General features: G+C 41.3%; 1 protein-coding gene across 1 annotated transcript in view; it reads left to right on the top strand.

Annotated features, from left to right (window-relative positions):
- Nucleotides 1–3,065: 3,065 nt before the first annotated feature.
- Nucleotides 3,066–27,062, top strand: part of NME8 (NME/NM23 family member 8) — a 59,308-nt gene continuing 35,311 nt past the window's right edge. The window contains exons 1-7 of the mRNA XM_020964442.2: nucleotides 3,066–3,297; nucleotides 3,387–3,444; nucleotides 3,644–3,753; nucleotides 12,699–12,770; nucleotides 17,458–17,574; nucleotides 23,473–23,542; nucleotides 26,505–26,578. Of these exons, the coding sequence (XP_020820101.1) occupies nucleotides 3,265–3,297; nucleotides 3,387–3,444; nucleotides 3,644–3,753; nucleotides 12,699–12,770; nucleotides 17,458–17,574; nucleotides 23,473–23,542; nucleotides 26,505–26,578 (534 nt within the window). The 5' untranslated portion in view covers nucleotides 3,066–3,264. The remainder of the gene's footprint in view (nucleotides 3,298–3,386; nucleotides 3,445–3,643; nucleotides 3,754–12,698; nucleotides 12,771–17,457; nucleotides 17,575–23,472; nucleotides 23,543–26,504; nucleotides 26,579–27,062) is intronic.

Here is a 27,062-nt window from a genome sequence, read left to right as displayed (position 1 = left end):
GGACTGTTTTGTGCCAACGTCGCTAAGGATCACATGAGATATCATTACAGATGACAGAGAAAATGAGACAGAAATGTTTGTTCTCAGTCACCTGACTGACAGCATGCTGCCTGATTGCCTCTGCTCCTGGCTGGGTGGTCTCCTTTATAGAGAGGAAAAGCTCTGCTTCTGGTGTCACTTATCAGTAAATTCTCGGTTTTTTTTTTTAAATTGGCCTTAAAGGTTTGAGGGGCTAAGAGACCCATGGACAAACATGGATACACACGGTTGATCTTTTCTTCACTTATGACTGGTTCTTCAGCCAGGTTATCAGCAGCCTTAAATGCACACTGTTTTTATTAGGGTGGTAGGGGAAAGGTATATGATGGATGATTTCTCATAAGTGGCTTAACAGTGACACTCATTCAGTCACCTTGGGTGACTTTTGGCTTTGTCTCTGCGTGGGAAGTCTGCCCATCATGGTAGTCAAAAGGACAGTGGTTCAAATCTTGTGTCTGTCATTTACCGTCTGTGTGACGGCAGGCAAGGCCCAATCTAATGGGGCCCTGGTTTCCTCATTTGTAAAATGATGGATTAGAAAAGATGACCTTGAGGTTTCTTTCAGCTCCAGATCTAAGAGCCTATGGTAACAATTAACCTGAAAATGACATTGGAAGAACTGATTGCCAGCTCTGAGTAAGGGAGGGGAAGCCCAGGGGAGCTTCTTGCAAAGGAAGAAATCGGCTGAATTTTTTAGCATGAAAATTATGAGGTTAACAGCAGCTATACTTCAAAGCAAATTGAACACTTTATCATACAAGCAAACAAGCATTATGATCAATTCTTTTTTTTAAATTTGGAGAACATTTTATTTTGGTTTTCAGATGTAACATTTCATTTTTATTGTTTTATAAATAGTATATTTTAAAGTAATTTTCAACATTCCTTTTTCATAAGATTTTAAGTTTCAAATATTTCTCCTTCCCTTCCCTCCCCCCTTCCCAAGATGGCAAGCAATCTCAATCAATGATTCTTAATATAGACATTTCATCTACTTAGGAAAGAAGTCTCCTTAAATGGAAGTTATGTTGGCAGTTTTCACATACTATAATGGAAACCTGGATGCTAAGAAAAACACAAGGGCTTTTAAAAAAAGTTATATTGGGAGACAAAGAAGGATCTGAAAAGGCATTAGACCTTTGCTTGGGGAAGATGAGATAATGATTGATAACCAACAAGAGATAGGAGGTGAAGCTACCCAATTTCCATTTTGTTTCTGCTTTCTGTGCCAAAGAGAATAACTTTTTGGATTGGGAGGGACAGAAAATGACTCACTTGGTATCCAAGACAAATAAGGAAATAGTAAAAGAGACCCTAGCTACCACTGCTGAATTTAAATCCCTTGGCCCAGATGAACTATATGAAAGAATTGGCAGCTGTGATCCCTGTCAATGATATTGGAAAGATCATGGAAAATAGGAGAAGTGCTACACAATTAGAGAAAGGTGAATGTTCTGATTAAAAAATAAAGAAGAGAGTCTGTCCACTGTAGACCAGTGAATTGAACTTTGATTCCTAGGAAAATTTAACCCATTCAAAAGATGATTTGTGAACCATCTCCTGGAAAGGGAAGCAGTGATTCTGAAGAGCCAGGTTGGCTTCCTCAAGAACAAATTGAATCACACTAACCTCATCTCCTTTGTTGACAGAGTCACCAAGCTAGTGGACAAAGGCAACAATTTTAGTAAAGCTTTTTGATAAAGTATCACATTCTATACTTGAGGAGACAATCATGACATATGTATTAGATGATTTGATAACAGATGTATTCAGAACTGGTTAGATGGCTGGCTTCAGAGAGCCATTGTGAATGCAGTGTCATTGTGACAAGATGTCTCCAGGACAGGACCTTAGGGCTCTGGACTTGGTTTATCAAAGACTTAGACAAAGGCATAGATGGCCTGCTCAGCAAACGTGTAGATGACACACAGCTAGGAGGGTTAGCTAACACACTGAAACACTGGAACATGGCACTGAATGTACTAAGATGGAATTCAATAAAGGCAAATGAGAAGTCTTGCCCTTGGGTACAAAAATTCCAAAGATGGGAAAGGTATGAATAGATGTTGACATGTTCAGAGAAGGATCTGGGGGTTTTGGTGGACAGAAAGCTCAATGTGGGTCAGCAGCGTGACAATGGCTGCCAAAAACTCCAACGTGGCCTTGGGCTGTAGTAGGAGGGGCAGAACTTCCGGAAAAAGGAAGTTGAGAATACCCTGGATTCTGCTTTTGCCAGACCTCCTTAGGAGTACTGTCTCCTCTTCTGGGCACCACAATTGAAGAATGGCGCTGCTAAGCTGAACAGCATGTTGAAGACAGTGAAGCTCATTGGAGAGAATTGAGCATGTTTAACCTGCCTACAAGGATACTAGGGTGCCGGGTCTGTAATAGCCATGTCAAGGTATTTAAAGGGCTGTCATGTAGGAGAGGAATTAGCGCTATGTTGTAGAATAACAATTAGTATTTATAAAGTGCCTACTATGCACCATGCGCTGTGCTAAGTGCTTTACAAATGTCTCGTTTGTGTGGCCCCAAAGAGCAGAATCAGAAACAAAGGACAGAAGTTGCAAACGGACTAATCCCTGATGTCGGGGAAAAACCCCAGAGAAACCAAAACTTGCCTAAGCACCAGAGCCGTCCAGAGGGGAATGGGCTGCCTCTGGGGGTCTTCTTGGAGGTCTTCAGGCAGATTCTGAATGAGCACCAGCTGGGTATTGTGTTGGTGATTCCTTCCTGTGTGGGTTTGACTGAGTTTCCTTCCAACTCTCAGATTCTGTGACTCAGGGAATCCAGGGCCATGCAGGGCTCAGTCCATCGAGCAATAAAGCTGAGCACTCTGCTGGCACAGAGGAGATAACGTGCCTCCAGGTCAGGTGGATATATGTTTGTAACTTCTGTTCTTGCTAGATCTTCTCAGTCAAAAGGAGAAGAGGAAGAGGAGGTAAGGCTCAGATCTGCTTTCCATTTACAGGCAGAGGTTCACACACCAGTAACAACTTGAGTCATGGTATGGGTCAGAGCAGTCATATTGGCCAAGAAAGAGGCCACCCAGACTAGACTGAAAAACATGCTTTGAGGACTACAGTGCCCTCCTGGGTCAGTTGGAGCTATGTGGCAATCAGCCCTTAGGCATATACAATCCTTTGTGTGGATAAACTCAAGTCCATTCCTCCCACTTTCTCTTCAGTGTGTTTCCTTTCCCCTTTTCACTCATTCAGCAGGTAAATGGCAGGCAAGAAGAAAGAAGCCCAGTTACAGGTATGCATCATGAGCTATGGGCCATTTGGAGGCTGGGTCCATTGTTAACTTAACCACCGGGTAGTTACACAGTCCTTTCCTTGTTGCAGACACTCGTCAATAATGAAACTCTGTGGGAAGAAATGCTGCACAACAAAGGCCTAACAGGTATTCCAGGGATTGCTACCCCTTTAGTGGGCTAGATTGGGGCCCAGCCTTTTTCCCTGACCCCCTGCTCAGGAGTCACCCAGTAATGGGGTATTGGCCAGTAAGGAGCCACCCCAACCTTTCAGCCCAGATATGGAGGGATGCCTCTGCAGATATCACTGATGTTGCCTAACCCTCCCTTAACATGTCTATGTTTTAGTAATCGATGTATATCAAGCTTGGTGCGGACCTTGCAAAGCAGTACAGGCTTTGTTCCGGAGGCTGAAAAATGATCTTTCATCAGAGGAGGAGCTTCTTCATTTTGTTGTGGTGAGGATCTATGTCCAAAGGTCCCAGATGGAGAATTGGAAGGGACCACTGATATCCTCTGGTCTAGTCTTCCAGAGGGTCATAAGAGCTGAGGTGGATTCACTGAAGCACATTTGCCATGGCGTCTGATATCATGCTTCCTCTTTCTCCTGCCTGGTATATGTTTGCTAAGAGCAAAGAGCAGCTACTTTAACTTGGGGGAGGTTTTCATCTTTTCTGAGCACAAACTTTCTCATCTATGAAAGAGAAGTGATCATATTTGTAGTATTTCTACTGAAGTCCCATTTGGATGCCTCCTCATGGCTGGGAGGTAGTCCCTAGTGATGGAGGTGGATTTGATGAATGCTTCCCTTCAGAAGAGGAGGCAGGGAAATGTAGAATGATTAATGCACAGTATCACTCTTAGGGGCCAGCTAGGTAGCTCAGTGGATAGAGCACTGGGGCTGGAGTCAGAAAGACCTGAGTTCAAATGTGACCTCAGACACTTACTAACTCTGTGACTCTGGGCAAGTCACTTCACCTCTCTTTGCCTCAATCCCCTAGAGAAGGAAATGATAAACCCCTCCAGTATCTCTGCCAAGAAGCCCCCATGGATGGTATTGGCATGATATGGTCTGTGGTGATAACAATCACCCTTAGACCCAGGCAAAGCAAGAAGTGGGGACCTGCCCTGGTTCCCACACCTTAAGGGACATTGTACTTTAGAGGACCCCACTCATTGTAGGCAAAAATAAAATTATGAGGTAGCTTTAGGCCAGGCTGGACTGAATTTATTTTCATTCTCTCCCCCTAGCATTGTGGGGATATAGATGTTATTATGCCCCATTTATCAGTGAGGAAACTGAGGATCATAAATGTTAAGTGACTTGCCCAGAGTCACACAGTTAGTAAGTGTCTGAGGTTAGATTTGAACTCAGGTCTTTCTTTTTTTTTCCCCCTTCACTTAATTGTATTTTGTTTTTTCCAATTACATGTAAAGACAGTTTTCAGCATTCACTTTTGAACTCAGGTCTTTCTGATTCCAGGGCCAGTAGGTTCTTTCCACTGTGCCATCTAGACAGGACATCTCAATCACGTTCTTTGAAACCTCTGCAATGGTAAATAGAGGTTTGGAAACACACTCTTTTTTATTCTCGATTGCTGTGTGTGTGTGTGTGTGTGTGTGTGTGTGTGACTAGAGGCAGTGGTATCATCCACAAGGAGGCAGATCTTAGCTTGGTGTAAGGAGCAGTTGGGGGGCAGCTTGGCCCTTGACACAGGCAAGCTGGGTACCCTTGTACCCATGGACAAGTCCCTTACACTCTCAATGCCCAAGGCCACTGTTCTTCAAACTTTTGACAGCTCACCCATCAGTTAAAAATTATATTTAATTATAAGTTATATGCATGTACTCCGGCGCTAATATGGTACATTATAGAAAAATAGACGTTCAAGAGGAGATAGAGGTAAAATACACAATTTAAAATATTTTAGTTATTGTACAAAACCCTTTTTGTCCTTGATAAAATATTAACATTTTTCTAATGAGAATAGTGTGACTAGACATTTTATTATTTAAAAAGAAAAACCCAACCCCTCCAAATACCTATAAAAAATGGCTCTAAACAAATTCTAGAGCAGCAGAACCCACAAAAAGACAGAATGAAACAAATTTCCAGCCCAAGACAACCTGGAAGGTTGGCAGGAAGTCTGTGTATCGGCCTGGGAGGGCAGTGCAGCAGTTCAGTGTGGGCGCTCAGGCAAAGACCAGGCCTCAGAGAACCTGGAGCAGGCCTCAGGGCACTGAATCACCAGCATCTGTGGCAGTTTCCAGACTTCTCAACCCACAAACACCAAAGACCACTTAGAAGGTTAGTAGGAAGGTCTCTACCAGAGTGATAGAGGAGCGTGGTCAGGCCCCAGTCCCTGAGTAACCCTGGGGCTGTGGCTGCTTCCAGAGCTACCAGCCCACAGACTGAGGTGGGGGATCAAGTGACTGATCAGAGGGGCATTTCAGGGATCTCTTTGCTGGTGCTGAGGTAGGATTCTCTTGCTTTGCCCACGCTTGAATCCAGGTTGCAGTTCTGGATGGTGATCCTGGGTCAAGGAGGAGTGCTAGCATGGTAGAGCTTGTAGTAGTGGTACAGAGAGAATCCTCCTCACAGTTCCAAGGCAGAAAAGAGTGCTTGTGGTCACTCACAGACCAGAGCACAGGCCAGGAAAGGAGTAAACACCTTGGTCTTGATCATACCACCTTGGAAGAACTGAAAACTTACAAGTTCCCTATCTCTGAAAACAGCCGCACAAAACCCCCCAAAGCTTGGGACAGTACATTCTCCACATTGGAAACAGACCCCTGCCTTAACAAAGAGTTTAAAACTCAAGTAATTGGCTGGAAAAATGAGCAAACTGCACAAAAAAAAGTCAGACCATTGAATCTTTCTCTGGTGACAAAGAAGATCAAAACATACAACCAGAAGAAGACAACAAAGTCAAAGCTCCTACATCCAAAGCCTCCAAGAAAAATATGAATTGGTCCCAGGCCATGGAAGAGCTCGAAAAGGATTTTGAGAAGCAAGTAAGAGAAGTAGAGGAAAAATTGGGTACACAAATGACAGTGATGCAAGAAAATCATGAAAAACAAGTCAACAGCTTGCTAAAGGAGACTTCCCCCAAAATACTGAAGAAAATAACACCTTAAAAAATAGACTAACTCAAATGGCAAAAGAGGTCGAAAAAGCCAATGAGGAGAAGAAGGCATTATAAAGCAGAATTGGCCAAATGGAAAAGGAAGTCCAAAAGCTTACTGAAGAAAATACTTCCTTAAAAATTAGAATGGAGCAAATAGAAACTAGTGACTTTATGAGAAATCAATACATTATAAAACAAAACCAAAAGAATGAAAAAATAGAAGACAATGTGAAATATCTCATTGGAAAAACAACTGACCTGGAAAATACATCCAGGAGAAATAATTTAAAAATTATTGGACTACCTGAAAATCTTGATCAAAAAAAGAGCCTAGACATCATCTTTTAAGAAATTATCAAGCAGAACTGTCCCAATATTCTAGAACTAGAGGGTAAAATAGAAATAATCCACTGATCACCTCCCAAAAGAGATCCCCAAAGGAAAACCCCTAGGAATATTATAGCCAAATTCCAAAGTTCCCAGTTCAAGGAGAAAATATTGCAAGCAGCCAGAAAGAAACAATTCATGTATTGTGGAAACACAATCAGGATAACACAAGATTTAGCAGCTTCTACATTATGGGACTGGAGGGCTTGGAATGTGATATTCTGGAGATCAAAGGAGATAGGATTACAACCAAGAATCACTTACCCAGAAAAACTGAGTAAAATCCTTCAGAGGAAAAAAATGGGTCATTCAGTGAAATAGAGGACTTTCAAGCATTCTTGATGAAAAGACCAGAGCTGAATAGAAAATTTGACTTTAAAAAACAAAACTCAAGAGAAGCATGAAAAGGTAAACAGGAAAGAGAAATCTAAAGGGACTTATTAAGGTTGAACTGTTTACATTCCTGCATGGGGGGCAGCTAGGTGGTGCAGTGGATAGAGCACCCGCCCTGGATTCAGGAAGACCTGAGTTCAAATCTGGCCTCAGACACATAACACTTACTAGCTATGTGACCCTGGGCAAGTCACTTAACCCCATTGCCTAGCCAAAACAAAACAAAACAAAACAAAAAAACAAAAAAATACATTCCTGCATGGAAAGATGATATTTGTAATTCATGAGACCTTTGTCAGTATTAGGGAAAATATATATGGATAGATAGATATATAGATAGATATCTAGATAGATAGAGGGTACAGGGTGAGTTGAAGATGAAGGGGTGATATCTAAAAAATAAAATTAAGGGGTGAGAGAGGATTATACAGGGAGGAGAAAGGGAGAGTAGAATAGGGTAAATTATCTCACATAAAACAGAGAAGAAAAAGCTTTTACAGTGGGGGGGAAGTAGGGGAAGGTGAGAGGGAATGAATGAATCTTATTTTCATTGGATTTGGCTTAAGGAGGGAATAACATACACACTCAATTGGGTATGGAAATCTATCTTACCCTACAGGAAAATAGGGGGGAAAGGAATAAGAGGCAGGGATGATAGAAGAGAGGGCAGATTGGGAGAGGGGTAATCAGATACAAACACTTCTGAGGAACAGGGTCAAAAGAGAGAATAGAATAAATTGGATGGGATAGGAAGAAGGAAAATATAGTTAGTTTTTCACAATATGACTACTATGGAAGTGTTTTGCATAACTGCACATGTATAACCTGTATTGAGTTGCTTGCCATCTCGATGAGGGTGGGTGGGGAGGGAGGAAGGGAGAGAATTTGGAACCCAAATTTGGAACCCTTTGGAATCCTTTTAAAACAAATATTAAAAATCATTTTTACATGCAACTGGGAAATAAGATATACAGGCAATGTAGTATAGAAATCTATCCTGCCCTACAGGAAAATAGAAGGGGAAGAGGATAAAAGAAAAGGGGGTGATAGAAGTGAGGGCAGATTGGGGGAAGGGGTATTCAGAATGCATGCTGTCTTGGGGTGATGGGAGCGGAGAGATGGGGAGAAATTTTGGAACTCAAAATCTTGTGGAAATGAAAATTTTAATAAAAAAATGTAAAAAAAAATAAAAAGAAACACCTTGTTTCTGTCCTGACAGGGCAAACTTACAGCTTTTTATATGTTTGTTTTTTTGGTTTTTTGTGGAGTTACTTCATTTCATCCTTTTTTTTTTTTTGGCTGGGCAATGGGGTTAAGTCACTTGCCAAGCGTCATACAGCTAGTAAGTGTTAAGTGTCTGAGGCCTCATTTGAACTCAGGTACTCCTGAATCCAGGGCCAGTGTTCTATCCACTGTGCCACCTAGCTGCCCCTACTTCATTTCATCCTTGATTTGACATTGTATATCACTGCTGTAACATTTTGTTTGCATGACACATTTTATACAGCCAGCGAGCCAGCCAGGACTAGGTACTCTTCTGCAAACTCTCTCTGTGGTCTCTTACCTCTGTGGATTTGTGTGGTCTGTCCCTGAAGCCTCGAATAAGCCCCTTCTTCATCTCCTGCATGGTAGTTTGGGGGCCCCCTTGCCTGACCCTCCTAGCTCTTGGTTCTTTCCCACTTACACTTTCCTTGAGTTCTTTCTCCCCTGACTTTGCCCCTGTAACTTCTCCTGTGTCAGGTGTACATCATAACTTATGCACTCCATGAGGGCAGGGACTATAATGTCAATGTCTAATCAAAAAACATGATTCAGCACCTGCCCTGTCAGGTACTGTGCTAGGTTCTGGAGCTACCATAAAAAAATAAGTCTCCATCCTTAGGGAGCATATATTTTACTAGGGGCAGCAATGTGTTTAGAGATGAGTAAATACATAGATTACATACAAAATAAAGATGTAGCCATTTGGAGTGGGGCTAACATCCAGGAGAATCAGGAATGGACTCCTGAGGGAGGGGGCATTTCAGCTGAGGTGCATAGGGGCCAGGCAGCCTAGTCCTAGGCAAAGACCTAAAGAAAGGAGATGGGTTGTTATGTGTCATATCAAAGTTGAAGAATGCTAACTATAATACTGATCTTAGTAGCATCACCTCTATGTTCTGTGCAATAGATGGCTTTTGATGTCCTGTATCTACTTCTTAGAAATTTCTGATATATCCTGTACTAGCTGCTTAAAAATTCTGAGGGCTTTACCTAAATTTTTAATGGTTTACATAATGCTCCACTATTCACTTAAATGTGTTTTAAAAAAAAATATAATAGTCATTTATGTAATGACTATAACTGTAAAATACTTAAATCAAAAAATTCTCCTGTTTTTCCAAGGGGCAGATTGAAGGCAGGTCTTCATCAAAGTGTGCATGTGCCCCAGTTTATCATATTGCACACAAATTGTGTCTTCTGTAATGTGATGCTAAGTTACAAACTTGATTGTGTGGAGACTAGAATATTTGATCTTTAATTTTCATATTTGTGTTTATTTAAACTGTCATAAATAATAGTACAACCCTCCTTCCTCCAAGTGTAGTATAATTTTAACATGAAAATAGTGTCAAAAGTTTCTATCAGCAATTGAAACATAAGTTCCACTTAATTTCATTTCTTAAATTATGATTTTCTTACATTGGTATGTTTAATAAAAATCATTTTAATTTCAAGAAAGATACAGTTATTGTATCTGAGGTTTCAAAATAGTAGGGAACTATGAAATGTAGACAGTATTCCATTTTCCGGTTTATTTGTATTGTCAGCACAACAAATACTAATAAAAGACAACAATTTAAACTTTAGTGAAAAAAATGCAACAAAATTTTTCTTTAAAATGCTCTATTGCATGAAAATGAACATCATTGTTAGGGCCTTCTATGAAGGGTCTTTTTAATGCGAAATACACCAAAATAGAATTCTGATCTATAATAAAATGTTTATTCACTATGCTTTATTCTTTGACATGCACTGTCACAAAAAGGACCATCTTTTCAGTTTTTCTTAGAATATATAATAACTGGCTCTTCAATATGCTCTAACTTTTGAGTCTCAGCTGTCAGCTGTATTGGAAAACACTTCTGAAAATGAAGCTATGGATATTTGGGGCATGTTGAAGGCCTGCAAACAGGAGTGAGCTGAGGCCTCGTGGTATAAACCATTTCTCTAGACTGTCTGAAGAAGAATGTTGGAAATAGCCTGAAGGATGTGTGTGTGTGTGTGTGTGTGTGTGTGTGTGTGTGTGTTGAGAGGAACATGTCCTTTAGTCTTCAGTGGTCATGGATTATCCCAGGTAATGGTTTGTGGTCTGCAACAGTAATCCAAATTTAGACAATTATTTCTGCTCTGTACAGTTCATTGTTTTGAATCATAACACTTCTTATGAAAAGATGAATGTTATAAGCTAATTATTCTAAATCTATTGATAAATCAGCATGCCTCCCATGGACCCATGAATTTTGTAACACATTTTAAAAATCATATTGTTTATATAGATAGGGCCTTTGCAGAAAACATTTGCTGGGGGCTATTCAACCTAGAATGGTCCTACTGATGCATATCCATGAGTGCAGCCAGTAATTCAAAACAAATTCTACCGTTAACAGTCATTCAGAGAAAGGCTTGGATTGGCTTCCCAGCACAAGGGGCTAAATAGCTAAGGACTCTGGGAATAGTGATCTTTTCCAAACCTAGAAAGAAAGAGAATCATGGATGGGGCCAGCTCGAGTTTGAGCTATGCTTTTGGGGAGATTTACATATGCAACCTCATTTCCTCTAGGTTAGATCAAGTTTGGGAATCTAGTGGGTGGCAGTGAGTATGGACATGTCTTTTGTATCTTACCAGCATGATTAACTGTGTTCATTGGTTTGTATTTTGTTCAAGCAGTCCTATAATCAGTTCTGCTCAGCATGAGGCTTAGTCTTTGTTCCAACCCTCAAATTCTTGGATTCTCAAAAAATAATGCCTGAGGAGCTTCAGCTATGTCAAGCCCTACCATACAGGAGGGAAAGAGGTGGTTCACATGTATGTTGCCCAAGCACCAGACTGATCAGATCTGGGGAGGTTGGCCACAACTCTTCAACACCATTTACTTTTGCTACATAGTAAGTCTGGAGATGGTGTGGAGGAGATTCTTGATGTATTATATATCTATCTATATTTATATCTATACCCATATCTATACCTATTTATCTCTATCTCTATCAGTCTGTCTGTCTGTTTCTCTGTCTGTCTATCTTAGCTAGCTAATCAACTAGAAAGGCTGATAACACCCACCTCACTTTGTCCACTGAGCACCTGCTACATGCAAAGGAAGAGGCGGCATGGTGTGACCAAGGTGGCTTTGTAATCAAGAAGGCTTGGGGTTAAGCCCTGCCTAGAACACTTAACTAGTTGTATGACAAAGGACGAGTCACTTTACGGCTCAGCACCTCAGGCAATTTTGAGGTTGTAAGTTACAGAAAAGGTGTTAACCCTCATTGAGGGAGGGAATTTCCATACCAGGAATTACCCTATCAATGAAATGACAGGTCAGAGGCTTGAAAAGCTAGAGTTGGAAGCAATCCTGGAGACCAAATATATATCTATTGATACCTACATATCTGCAACTTGGATTCTGATCTCAGCCTACATGACAGTCAAGCCAAGTACACACACATACAACTATATATATACATTCACTTGTATTTGAACAACCAATCTCTAGCTCCCTCTGTCTCTATTTATGAGAGTAATTACATTTAATTACTTCCTTAAGGAAATTATATGCATCTATCTATAATAATACATAATAATAATGTTAATATAGATAATCTATCTATACATACACTCACATAAATAAGTGTATATGTGTGTGTGTGTGTGTGTATGTATTTTGGCTAGGCAGTGGGGTTAAGTGATTTGCCTAGGGTCACACAGATACTAAGTGTTATGTGTCTAAGGCCGGATTTGAACTCAGGTCCTTTTGAATCCAGGGCCGGTGTGCTATCCACTGCGCCATCTAGCTGCCCCTACAAATAATTATATATAACAGGCTTCCCCAATACACAAACATAGATGAGAGCTTGTCCAAATATATATGTTTTTACGTATGTGAATATATGTGTACATTTATGTCTATACATACAATATATAGATGTCACTTTATGGTTTATAAAGTGATACAGATATATAGTCTATACCTATATCTCTCTGTATGCCTATAATCTATCTCATTTGTTCTACAAGATAACACTGTCAGGTAGATGCTATTATTATTCTCATGTTGAAGATGAGGAAACTGAAGCAAGGAGATGCTAACTGATTCCCTCAGAATTGTAGAGTCCACTAGTGGCAAGCTGAGTGCTCTTTCCACTGTTTTAAATAAACACAGAAACTGATTTTATGCAGTTTTGTACCTGAAATGTCTACACTAGCCTGTTAATATATGAAATGTTTGCTTTGATTTCAGGCAGAAGCAGACAATCTGATGAGCCTGCAGCCATTCAGAGATAAATGTGAGCCTGTTTTCCTCTTTAGTCTTGTAAGTATCACCCTAACATGTGCCATTGTCTCATCTAGTTCACACTCCCCCCCCCCCCCCCCCCCGGAAATTTAAACCATAGCCCAAAGGCAATAGTCGAATTCATTGATGATGACAGTTCTGCCCAGCACAATATCTGCTAGTCTCTAATCTCCTGGAGACCAGAGAGCACATGTGTCTTTGCCTAACATGTAGTGCCCCACCGGTAGCTAGGTGCCCAATAAACATTTCATAGAATCCTGAAATCCTAGAAGTTGGGGGGAATTACAAGGGCTAAGTAGTTGAATGGAAATCTCTTCTAAAACATCCCTAGCAAGTAACCATCCAGTTGGCATCCATGCTTGATGTCTTGCCATGTTGGGGAGCTCCCTGCTGCTGTGGGCAGCCACTCCACTTTTGGAAACCTTCTACTTGTTAGGAATTCTCCCCTATGTTGAGTTGGCATGAGTTTCCCTGTAATTTCTATGGTGTTGAATATGACAGTGAGGCCAGTTGTGATGTGACTGGCTTGTCTACAGCTCAGGATAAATTATTGTCAATCACAGAGGGAAAGTGTGGAGTGGTCTGATATAGCCAGATTATGGAAGGCTTTGAAAGTAGACAAAGGACTGTAAACTTGAGGAGCAAGGTCATAAGTGTTTTCAGAAAGCTTCATTAAAACAATCATTATTGATACCTTGTTTTCCTATCACTTTCACTGCTGAATCCATCCCTTTCCTCTCTGCTACCCAGTGAGCTGTCCCACACAGCTAAGAATAAAAAAAGGGGAGGGGAAGCAGTTCAGCAAAGTTTACCAACAGATCACCAAATCTGACTATGTGCAGTGCTTCCAATCTGCAGTCCCCAGCTCTCCCTGCCCCACCCCCGCACAGAAGAGAAAGGCATTTTTTTTTTCATCTCTCCTTTGAGGCCAAGATTTTCCATTGAAATCCAGAATGTTTCTCATTTGGTTTGAAATCTTAGGAGGTCTGTGTTTAGTGCCAGCCAACCAGATGTGCTTCCTTTGGGCCAGGCACTGAGCTGGGCCCTGGGGATGCAAACACACAGAATGAAACAATCCCTGTTTATGGGAAAAGACGTTTGAATGGGGGAGACTTATACACGCACAAGAAGCATTGATATAAAATGAATACATGGAAATAAATACAAACTAGTTAAATACAAAGTAGTTTGAAAGGGAAGTCACTAGTAGCTGGGGGTTGGATCAAGGAAGACTTCATGCAGAGCTGTTGCTGAAGTTGAATCTTAAAGGAAGAATGAACAAAAAAGCATTTATTAGCACTGCCTATGTGCCAGGCAGTGTGGTGATTGCTGGATATACAAATATCAGCAAGCAGGCTAGGCCCTGCCCTCAAAGAGCTTCCATTCTAATGGGGGGAGACAACACATAAAGAGGAACTAGAAAGGGTGCAGGCAGAGTGCAGGTGCTGTGGTTGGGAATTGCCAGGCAGTGTGTGTTAGCTTGGCTCTGGGGAATAGAATGTAAAGTCTCATCTCTCAAAGTCCCAGGGACACTCTGGGCTTTGGCAGCAGAGGGATGAGAAAGATGGCCAGAGTGTATGTGACATGGTTTGGAAACAGTGGAACAGGTCCTGTGAGCCAGAGGTGAGGAGGGAATGCATTCTAGATGGCCACCACCAGGGCATGCAAGTGGAGTATGGAGTGCTGTTGGAGGGGGAAAGAGAGAAAGTGATTATGGATGGATTACAGAAGGTGGGAAGTGAAGTCATGAATGATGAGCCTGAAAAGAGAGGATAGGGCCAGGCTCTGGAGGGCTTTAAAAGCAAAACAGAGACTTGCTGTTTTTATCCTGGAGTTTACTGAGTAAGGGAGTGATGTGATCAGACGTGCTTTCAGGAAATATCACTTTGGCTGCTCTGTGGAGGATGGACTGCTAAGGATGGAGGACCAAGAGGCCTAAGGGAGGGAGGCCAATTAAAAAGCTTTTGCAATAGTTTAGATGAGGGGATGATGAGAACATAAACCGAGGAAGTGTGGCTGTGTAAGTAGGTAATCATGGTAGGACAAAAGAGATGGGAGTAGAAATGACGGGATTTCCCAACCGCTGGATATGTGGGGTGAGGCAGAGCAAAGAATCTAGGATAATGGTGAAGTTGTGAACATGGGAGCCTGAAAGGATGGTGGGACCTTCAATAGGAATAGGGGAATTGGAATCTTGGAAGGTTTTGATGGGAGGTAATAATTAGTTGTGTTTTGGGCATGCTGAGTTTGTGATGACTTTGGACTATCTAGTTTGAAATATCCAATAGGCAGCTGCTATAGTGGGATTGTAAGCTCAGAGGAGAAATTGTGGATAATATAAATCTTTAAATAATCTGGCTAAGGATGGTAATTCAAAACACGGGAGCCAAGAGAGAAAGAGAGAGGAGGATCTAGGACAGAGCCTTGGGAAGCACTTCCAATTCTAAGGTGGGATATGGAGGACAAGCCTGCAAGGTCACTGAGAAGCTGTGATCAATCAGACAAACCTTGCTGGCTCATCATCCATTCCTGAAAAGTCAGAGGACATGGTCCAAAATGAGGGGGGGAAAGCTGAGGACTGAACACAAGACCATCAAGCTTGGCAATAAAGAGGTGGTTGTTAACCTCAGGGAGAGATACTTCAGTTTAGCAGTGAGAATAGAAGCCATAGGACCCAGAGGGAGTGAGAGGAGGTGGGGGGAGGAGGGGCAGTTTGTGTAGAAAGCTTTTTCTAGGAGTTTGCAAAAGGAGCTGTGAAAGAGAGGTGGGATGATTGCCTTAGGGGATGGTAGGATCTAGTGAAGGTTTTTTGTTTTGTTTGTTTTTAAGTCTAGAGAAGACTTAGCCCTGTTTGAAGGTCGAAGATAAGAAGTCAGTAAATAGGAAGGATTTGAAGATTGGGGGAGAGGTGATGAGAAGGGGTGGGAATTGTTAGAGAAGATGAGATGGAGTGGGGATCAAAGGCACGTGTTTGCCTTAGCCGGAAGTAGGGTGACCATATTATTAGAGATGGGGTGAAGGAAGAGAGAATAATGTCAAGGAGTTTTGAGATGAAGAGAAGGTTAGGAGAAAAAGAGTCTCATGAGGAATAATCTTATTTTCTCAGGAAAATTAGAGATATTTCCTGATGAAATAATGCTGCTGGGAACATCTAGGCCAGAGAGAATGCACCAACTTAGCCAGATAGTAGAGTCTACATCCCTAACCCTAGTCTGTCATTACCTGAGCTTCTGAGACTGTCCCATTCTTCCAAACTTCCCTATTTCAATTGAGGGCACTGCTATCCTCTCAGGAACCTGGGTTTGCAACCTCAGATTCATGCTTAACTCTGCCCTTCATGTCCCCCTTCACCCTCTACTGAGATGGTTAAAAAAAAAAGTTAAGAAATTCCAGGATATTAGGATTTACATTTTAGTAACTAATACATAAACATAGTTAAGGTAATTCACACAGTGAATACAGCTGTTGAAACTCATCACTTTTTTTCTTATGCAATGCTGACTTGACATGGCAAAGGACACTGACTGTGAATGTCTGCTGGCCAGGCAGAAATCCCCTTAGCATCCCTCTTTCTTGACCCCTGAGGAGTTTGCCCTGACTATGGATCTGGTCTGTTGGGGCTGAACTTTAACAGACTCCTAGGACCCTGTGGGAAAGGAGCTGAGAACACCCAAGAGTGGGGAAGTGAAGCTGCATAAGCAAGAGGCAGGGGAAGCAGCCACCATGAGTTTGGCAGCCTTGGTCTCCACTGGCTCCCACCCACCATTCCCCCTGACTTTGGTCCTGTTCTCCCTCAGCTGCATTCAGGACCACTGACTACAAGGTAATGTCTGAACTTGACTTGGAGTCCACACTTGGAGTGTATTCCCTCTGCCGTTTCACTTCTCAGTCCTGTTTTCTTTGAAAGCTCAATGTAGGTGCCACCTTCAAGGCTCAATTTTGATTTCTTCTCCTTGGTGAAGCTTTTTCTATTTTCTCCCTGTGGATCCATCCCCTCACCTCCACCCCAGGCATCAGTCCTCAGTATAATTTAATACTACAACCTTCCATTTAACTATCTATATACTTCTTGTAATTCTCTATCCCTTCCCAATAGATGTAAACTCCTTAGTGGTAGGGATGATTCTGTTTTTGATGTTCTACTTCTAGCACCTAACACAGTGTCTTGTATATCGTCAGAATTTTATTGATATTTTTTGAATTGGAGGGAAGATTCATCCAGTATTCCAAATTGGATTAAAAGTCTGAGCCAAGGTATTCAGAAAGGCATTTGCATAGTGTGTTTGGAGAGATAAAGGAGGCAAGGTTTCATGGCACTGAGGGTCAGCTTCATGGACTATTGACAGCCAGCTTTGTTTTTGTCAAAGCAAATTTCATTAATACCTTTTGGCTTTATATCACAGTTAGTTTTAAAAAAGCTCTCTTTTTCTGATCTTTAAATGGAATGCTTTCTTGTTAACAATGAAAGACATTTAGGGAAAAACAGCTCATACAGTGATGATATCTGGAACATTTTGCTCTAGTGATCTCCCATATCTCCATTGAAAAGGGGGGTATGTTTTATTAGTGATCATAATCTAATAGCTTACTTTAAAACACAAATTGTAATAGTGAAAAAAAAAACTGATAAAAGACAGTTACAATTGAAAAACTGGCCATGGAATTACACTGAGAATATGATTTTCTTTTTCCTCTTTTCTTTCAGAATGGCAGAATCATATCAATGGTTAAAGGTGCAAATGCACCATTGATAAGTGCTAAAGTGATTCAGCTAGTTGAAGATGAAAAGAAAATTTTAGCAGGGGAAATGTCCCGCCCAGTGGTAATTTACAAGAACAACTTGCTTTCTGCTTGTGATGATTTGAGACTATGGGATATTGAGATAGCTATCACTTCACCGATGTGGACACACTCTAATAACATAGTCCATCAACCACCAACCAATTAATAGGTGCCTTTTGCGTGCCAGGCACTGAGGATACATGTACAAGAATTCAATAGTACCTGCCCATAAGGGGTTTACAGTCTAACAGGGGAGACAACATATGTAGGTATAAACAAGACACATAAAAAACAAGCCCATGGTTGCCTCGACAGGGAAGATGCTAGCAGCCAAGGGACTCAGGAAACAAAGATGATGCTGCCTGCACTCCTTCTCATCCTGTGTCATTCTTGTCCATATTTTCCATAAGTCCTCCGTAAAGGGCTGCTTCAATGCACTGGAGACTTTATCCCAGTTTTCTAATAGAGCACGGGAAACAAGGAAGCACAAGAGCTCACAACTCTACCGAAGGATGTTTGCACTGAAGTACTCCAAAATGTTCATGAGGCAAATGACATGCCTTCAGTGGTGGCGAGTGGGAGACGGAGACCATCTTGGGGAAGGGAGAGAAGCAGTTATGTAGGAGAGGAGCTTACTCCATGTGGTAGCTTCCTATTTTAACTAATTATTCTTGCTAACAAGATCCCATGACTTGTTGTTTCTATGTTGCTGAAGGACCCTAAGTCCTATTGTACCGCCCCCCAAAATCTGTCAGCTAGGGGCAAAGCTCTGGTCACTTTACCCTAGTTACAGCTACGCTGGCTGCCTATGTCTCACTCTAGATGTATGCCTTCTCCCAAAGTCTTTCCCATAGCTTCTTTTTGTCCACAATTCATGATTAGTAATATTTGCCTATTGTTTAGCTAACGGTTGAACAAAACCATTGTAAATGATTTGCTACTTGAGGAGGGCGGGGGGGGGGGCTACCTGGCCAAAGGAATAATGAGTATCTTTCTTCCGGAAAAGTTTTTCAAAAGTTGCATTTGATTATGTTCATGGTAGAAAATGAAAGCAGGGATTATAGATGGAGAGTATTTATCATCCTCATCAAATCCCAACAGTTAGACCTTACTTACCATTAAAATCCATTGAGACTCTTTTGTTCTTTGCAGTCAATGAAAGTATCTCTGAGCCACAGTGCTTGGTGACAAAAGGCCAAAGGTACCTCGGTGTCCAAGGTGTTGTGTGGTATTTGGCATTCACGTCTCACCTCCCCTGCTTCCTAGCTGTGTGACCTTGGGCAACTCACTGCTTAAATCCTCTGGGCCTCAGTTTACTCATCTGTAAAAATGGAGGGCTTGTGCTAAGGTCCTCTCCAACTTTATTTCTATCTCTGATCCTAGAATTTTAGTTTTATTAGATAACCTTAATCCATTCCTAGGACTTCTTGAAAAAAATCCACTTGGATGATAGATTTATTTTGTCAATTATGGATCAAAAGTGATTTATTTAAAACCAAACTGCTGTGACATCAATTTGTTCTCTATTTAAGAGGTAGGACATATTTCTTTTTCTTATTTTGGGCTAGGCAATGGGGTTAAGTGACTTGTCCAGGATCACGCAACTAGTAAGTATTATGTGTCTGAGGCTGGATTTGAACTCAGGTCCTCCTCACTTCAGGACTGATGTTCTATCCACTGTGCCACCTAGCTACCCCGCTAGAATGTATTTCTAAAGAACTAAAGGTGAACTTCGCCAAGACGGGGATGGAGAGGGAAGGGGAACATTAGTCACAAGCAGCTACGTCCAATCACACACAAGGAGCTGGGCAGGAGAAGCTGGGTCATGGGGGTCATGAGAGAAATATGTTGTTGGACTGGTCATGATGCAAGAGTGAGGCAGAATTGAGGGTTACCTCATGTGCTCCAGCAGTGGCCATGACACGTTGAGAGAGCTAGGGGAAGGTCACCACTAGCGTGTGGACCCTTTACAGTTGATCTATAGGCGCTCATAGTCCTTACCTCTTCCTTCCAGGAGCTCTTTCACATGTTCCCCAGCTGTCGGTGCCTTCACCTCTAAGATTACCTTACATCTAATCTGTAAATATTTGTATATGCTTATTTATGTGCTGGTTATCTCCCTCATTAGAATATAAGGTCCTTGAGGGCAGGAATTGCTTTTCCCTTTTTTTTTTTGTATTTTGTGTATCCCCAGCACTTAGCATAGTGCCTAGTTCACCGTAAATACTTAATAAATGTTTATTGATTGACTGAAGATTCATGCAGGTTACACAGACATGGATGGAGGATAATCTGCATCATGGGAGTACATGCCCACATCGATGAGATCACAGACCCATTTGAATATTGAAATATAAAGGGCTGTCACACAATGGTTTGAAATGATGTTTTTCTGATTATAAGAGTTTGGGCAAGTTTTTGCTCATTTGTATTTCTTCTTTTGAATATTCCTTGTTCAGATTATTTACTTACTTATTATATAGAGGTGGGGTGGGGTAAGATAGACTGTACATTTACAAATTTGTGCCACTTCTTTATGGGTTTGGATGTCAGATTTATTTTCATTTACACAGTAACACCAAAGTCTTCTCTCTGTGCCACACATTGTGTGGAGGAGAGGTAGGATTTTCAAAGGTTCTGCCCCAATAGTACCAACTCAGGCAGGTTCTCCCAAGTTGGAAAAGTTTTGAGGACAGTCCCAATGACAGACTGTGGCTGTACTCCAAGGGCGTGGATAGCTGGGTTCCAAGAACATTATCACCAGTAGCTGGCCACTCAGTGGTAAATTTTTTGGTCACGGAGCTCTGTGAATCACAAATGCAGAGTGCCCTCACTCCTCTCTGACCCTTTTCTGCTCCTGCAGGGAGGGACAGGGTCAGAGCCATGGAAAAGGGCTGAGACAAAGAATCCACAGTTGTAGACTTTATAAACATTAATTTAACTCTTCATATACTAAATGTGAGATCCAAGAGTCAGAGTTCTAGGGCTGGAAGATACCTGAGAGGTCAATTAGCTCCACTGCTTCATTTTACAGATGAGGAAACTAAGTGTAAGCAGTATGCTCAAGGTTCTATAGGTAGTTGGGGAGTGGAGCCAATATTTAACCCCAGTGCCTCTAAATCCAAAGCCAAATTTATTTTCAATAATGATAATAATAACTAATATTTATAGAGCACTTACTCTCTACCAGGCCCTATGCTAAGTTCTTTACAGTCATTATCTCATTTGATCCTCACAACAGCCCTGGGAGGGAGGTGCTATTATTATTCTCATTTTACAGATGAGGAAACTGAGGTTAACAGATGTTAAGTGACTTGCCCAGGTCACATGGCTAGTAGATGTCTAAGTGTGGATCTGAACCCAGGCCCGGTGTTCTACCCACTGTACCACCTGGCTGCCCCCATTTTCCATAATGACCAGCATGTCAACCGATGACTGGAGTAGCTGCAACAATGGAGCTTCAGCTAGGGTCCTGAGGCCTTCACGTAACTGTCGCCGGAAGTCTCACTTTCTAGGCTTCTCCAAGTGAGAAGGATCCCACTGCTCTCGAGGCAATCCACTTCAGCTGAGCCTAGTCTCATCGTTAGGAAGGCTTTCTTCACTTCTGGCCTAAGTGGATGTCTTTACAACTCCTAGCCTTCACTCCTAGTTCTTTCCCATTGGGATGAGCAAAACAAGGCTAATCCCTCCTTTGCCTCTTGCTATAAACAAAAGTAAGAGAAAAGAATGTTCTAGCTCAGGGGAAGGATGCCTCACAATTTCCTCTTGGAGAGGTGATTAAAGGAGTTGGCAGAGCTGGCTTTATCGTGCCTCCAAAGACAACCCGAAATGCCATTTCATAGGATATTTGATCATCTTTTCTTACAGTGCTTTTGATGAACATTGTCAAAAAGAGCAGCTGAAGATCACTGCAGCTTGTGGGCTAGTTTTGTTGTTGTTGTTGAGGATGAGGAAGTAGAGAAATCCTACAAAGACCTTATAAGAGCCTCCAGATTAAAACAACATATACTTTTGTATGTGGTGGCAAATGTGAAAGTAGGCATAGGGGAAGGTGACAAAGATGTGGCAATACAAGGTTCAGGAGCAAAAGTCAAGATGGGTAAAAGGCTTGTGGTCAGTACCAAACCCTATAGTCACCATTCATGAATGCTTGGTTCACAGAGTTGTTAGATGTTGGACATGATGAGAACCAACAATGTAATAGAAAAAAATGAAATTTGTTACCTTTTAATAAGTGGGAAATAATTAGTTACTTATTTTTGAGATATTTTCAAGTTAGCCATCTGTATCCGGTCTGACATAAACACAACAGTGAAAAGATAAAAATTATATTAAATCAGAAGACTGAATAAAAATGAGAAGACTTGGTACCCAATTGAGAAAGCTCCGACCTGTGCTATTCAAACAACATGTTGACAATGAAAAATGGAAAGTGGATAAAAGAAAAGTTAATGAAACAGACTATTAACATTTTCTAAGGAATTTTAATGACTACAGATCATTGTTGCTTCCTCCCTCCTGAGCAGCTGGTAAATCTGGTGTCTTCAGGCTTTCTTCCTCTGTACATTGGCCATCCCATAGACAGCTCTGCTGTTTACTCCATGTAGAAGATTTACCAGTCATGTCTCTTTGCTACTGGTATCTTTAAGACTGATAAAAATCTTGAAAAGAAAGCTTAACTTTGCTGAGAAGTCACTTTGGGGATGTAACCATGTATCTCAATGTTTTGTAGGGCATATTCCTACTTTTTTATTGTGTTTAGAAAAAAATCCTGTGTAATCAGAATTAGGACTTTTTGATGTGTAATATCTTCCCCCAAGGAAAAGATCACCTTCATGTCATTGTCATGTAGGTGATTGTCTGGATTATTTGAATTTGGGTTCATCCCTGGTTGGCATCCTATAAATTCTGGTGATTTGAGATATGTCCCTTGTTCTTGGGAAATATGAAGTGGTCAAGTTCATTTCAGGTCATATTTTCTTTTACAATCCAGATGATGCTTATGTTCAAAAAATATCATTGTAAGTTTTCCATGTCTGTTTCCAGTTGATAATGCTGTGTGCTCATTTTCTTTTTCTGTTGCTTCTGCAGTTCTAGCATTCAGAGATAGGATTCTGGTTTCCATTGAGAGTATTATTTTCATGCACCTAGAACTGAAAGAGACAAAGAAAACAAGACCAACCACCCCAAGCCCATTTCTCAGGACCATAGGACCTCAGGGGAAGGGAAGATGGCCCTTCCCCACCCAGCTTAGTGCATGGTGACCCTGGTGTGGATGAATGAGTCCTTCACCTCTGGATATCACCTGAAAGAGAAAGGCTGTGCCTTGGATAGATTTAAAGTCACAGTTCACAGGAAGAGGCTATTCTCACCCACATGGAAGACTTGTGCTGCATGCATGTCCCTGAAGCAGGCTCCTCATGATAGATGCTTCCATCTTATATGATTTGGGCATATGCTTCAGTCCCATTATATTTGTGTCCCCAGCACTTAGCACAGAGCCTTGCACATAGTAGGTGCTTTATAAATGCTTATTAACTTAACATTCATTCCATACTCACATTTGGTACGTTCCTCATTCTTCCCCTCCCTAGCACACTGTTCCTTGTAAGAAAAATTAAAAAAGGAAGAGAAAAAAACATCAGCCAAGCAAAACTAACTGTCACATGGGCTGTATCTGTTAGTTCATGTAATGTCCCAACCCTGTAGTCCCCCACCTCTGCAATGAAATGAAATGAGGTTCATTTTCTCAAATTTTATCTTAGAACAATTTTGGCCATTATAATTACACAAGATTCTGGGTTTAAAAAAATTTTTTATATTAAATTGCTATAAGTCATTGTATACATCATTTTCTTTATTCTAGTAGCTCGATTTAAGTTATTGATCAGCAAATCAGTCATTATTCTCTACTTCTATTTCTTCCCTTCTCCCATAGCTTCCTGAATTAGTACTACTGGATTCAGATGTAGATGAAGATGCGGTTGAAACTCCAGAAGCACCTGTGGGCAAGTAATAATTATATAAATTAAGTGGGAAGTGCTAAACTGAAGTGACATGGCTCTTGAGTGTAATCATGTGATTCTCCCAACCACAAAAATCTTCCTCATGGCATAGAAGTTCCTCTAGATTCTTGAGCAGAGCCTGAATTCTGGCAGGTCTGACTCATTTGAAGAGTCTTCGGGTATGGTCCTAGTGGCAGCTGGAATCTGTGGTCTGAGGGTCCCTCTCCCTATGGAGGGGGAGATTGACCATCAGATGGTCAATCACCAGATGATGGATTCTTTGGCTGTGGTAACTCACAAAACACAGAATCCCTTCAGCTTGTCATTCTGACATAAGCATGGCTTATGAAATTCTAAAAAAAATTCAAGGGTCTGGAGTCACCAGCTCCAAAAGGTTAAGGGCATCTTTGATCTTCCCTTATATTATTCTTTAGTCCTTCTTATTCGTTAGTGTTTCTTAAAAAGAGAGGCGATGACAGTTTTCTCTGTGTGCTTGGATCACTTAGTCACATTTAAACTTCCCAAATGAGAAATCCATCCTTCCCTCTACTTAATTTTTAGGGTAAACAGGCCATCTCTGATCTTCTTGTGACTTGTGTCTCCCATTAGTATATCATCTTTAGTATTTCTAAAGAAGAGAGTCACATGGTGGATAGTAGATGGAGTGATGGAATTGGACTCAAGAAGACCTGAGTCTGAATTCCACCTTCTACATTTAATTAGCTTTGTAATTAAGGGCAAATCACTGAATCCCTCTGAATTTCAGTTTCTTCATCTGTAAAATAGAGGTAAATATCTGTAGTGCCTCCCTCACAAAGGATGTCATGAAGTTCAAGTGAAATAATATATGTTGAGCACTTTGCAAATGTTAAAGAGCTTTGTAATTGCTCTGACTCTTACTCTTAAAGACCTGCAATTGCTTCTGTGTGGGCCACTCCCTCCGCAGACTTGGATAACAATCCCTCTAGGTCTTAGGAGATAATCTTCCCAAACTTCTGGGAAATGCAAGACAAGTACAGAAACAATTTGGTCATCCTGAGGCCAGCATTCTGGGTGGCTGGGGTCAGGAGGAGTATAGGGGAGATTCTCCAGGCTTGCCTCAGCTGCTATTTGGATATCTTTGCCCATTCTCAACATCCTGGCAGAATCTGCCAGAGCACATCCTCCTTTGAAGGACCACCTCCTGGCACTGGAGGTGGTGATTTCACAGTGATCTCAGTTCAACACTTCAACACAGCACTTTCAGTTCTTACTACATGAAAGGGCATGTGGAGGCCCTACCTATATGATGATTGTGAGCTAGCCTGACGTATGCAAAGTCAGTGATGTCTCTTTGAAGTTGGGCAGAACACCTTTTAAGGAGTTGGAATGAGTTATTGAGTCTACTGGAAGAGGAGCAGACACTTGCTGGCACTGTTTTCTTACCTATTTGCATGATAATCTATTGGAATCCTCTAGGCATTGGACATAGAGCATCCAGATACAAATAAATATACAATGTCTTCATGCGGGCTAGTGGGGGAAACTATTATATATCATTGACAAAAAAAAAAAGCAAGCAAGCAATGCCCACCAAAAATCACTAAACACAGGGACTATATTAGGGAAAGTATCCCAGGGCAGAACCAACGTGCAAATATATCGCAAATAACCTTTATTCAATGAAAATAGAATCTTCAATGAAGAATTCTAAAGATCTAATATGCACATTTATGATAATTATTTCTGGAAAGAGGATTGTGGTAGACTAATAACTTCCTTGGACACAAGGCCACAAGCACTTCCCAAGTTGTGTGTGTGTGTGTGTGTGTGTGTGTGTGTGTGTGTGTGAGAGTGAGAGAGACAGAGAGAGAGACACACACACAGACAGACAGAGACAGAGAGAAACTGATAGATAGGCACACAGACACAAAGACATAAGGAGAGAGTGAGAGACAGCTGACAGGAGAGAGCTGAGGGAAAGGTGGAAAGTGAGGCTGGGAGGAGAATGACGAGGCTATTCTTTCACAACCAGAAGGGAAACAGAGAGAAAGGTCAAGAGTCAAGAATACAGCAGACCAGAGCTAAGTGCCGCCTCCCCCTTTCCAAATTAACAACAAACCACTTGAGGTGTCCTGGCTATGTGTCTTGCCACTTACTACTTGAGTGACTTTTGGCAAGTCATTCAACCTCTCTAGGCCTCAGTTTCCTCATCTGTAAAATGAGAGATTTGGACCAGATGACTTCTAAGGTCTCTTCTCTTCTTATCCTGAGAGATAAGGCTGTTCTTCAGTTTCTGCTCCAAGTTGAGAAAATATCTCTGTCTCTGTCAACAGAAGAGTCAGTTAAGAATCCATAATAATAACAATAGCTAACATTTGGATAGTGCCCCAAAGTTTGCAGAGTAACTTATGCACATACATAAGCTTATTTGATCCCCCAACAATAATAGCAGGTGCTATTATTCCCATTTTACAGATGAGGAAACCAAAGTTGGCTGGGGTAAAGTGACTTGCCCAGGGTGACATAGCTAGGACATGTCCCAGGAAGGCTTCAAGATGAGGTCTTCCTGACTGTAATCAAGGAGGTAGGGACAACTCCATTCACAATAATGGCGAGCTTTTTCTACAGTCCATTCCATTGAGAACCAAAGTTTTGTATCAAGAGGATTCTGACCTCTTCACAAGACAGTGTTGTCACCTCTCTCCTGTGACTCACTTGAGGACCACTGCTGTCCTGGCTAGAAAGAGGTTAGGAAGACTGGGGGATTAATTTATAATTTGGTCCCATTCAAACAGCTTGAAGACATTGGGGGACAAGTTCAATATTGGCAAGGATGGTGAAACTAAGAAGACCTTGTTAAAATGGTACAATCAGATACAAAGGTGGCTAACTGATGTGTTCATTAGAAGTTAGGCGTTTACATTTTAGCACAAAACCCCTCATTCGTTATTTTGTAAGAAAAACCAATTTATTTTTATCCTAGAGGATATATACAATGTAATGATAATAAGACCACAAGCTGTGGAAGAGGAAAGAGTAGAAGAAATTGAACAAATGGTGAGTAACATTTTAAAAACCAAACAAACCAAAAAAACAACCTACCATCAAGTTCACATGAATGTCAAAAGGGTGAGGCTTTTCTTATTGATCTACTTAAAGGGAGAAATGCTTCTAGTACCAGAAGGTAAACTTCAGCTAGAAATTAGTCTTGTGGAGTCCAGGTCAATGCCCTATTGATCTTTGCTTACACCTCCTTGTCCAGTTATTATTGTCTTTGGAAGAGTCAAAGAAAAGGGGGAAAGGAAGAGTGGGAAGGAAGAATAGGAGTGAGGGAGGAGAAGGAAAGAAGGTTGAAAGGAAGGAAATGAGAAACAAAAGAGGAATAGAAGAAAGAATCAGAGAGAGTAAAGGAAAGATTGAGGGAGGGAAATGAGGAAGAAAAATGACAGGGAAATGAGAAAGAAAAAAGAGGAAAGAGTCAGAGGGAGGAAAGGAAAAATTGAGGGAGTGAAAGAGGGACAAAAGGAAGCAGAAGAGAAGG

Source organism: Phascolarctos cinereus, unplaced genomic scaffold (genome assembly GCF_003287225.1).
Source record: "Phascolarctos cinereus isolate Bilbo 61053 unplaced genomic scaffold, phaCin_HiC Scaffold_4;HRSCAF=312, whole genome shotgun sequence".
Classification (NCBI taxonomy): Eukaryota; Metazoa; Chordata; class Mammalia; order Diprotodontia; family Phascolarctidae; genus Phascolarctos; species Phascolarctos cinereus.
Note: the sequence above shows the minus strand (reverse complement) of the source record. Positions and strands in the feature narration are given on the sequence as shown.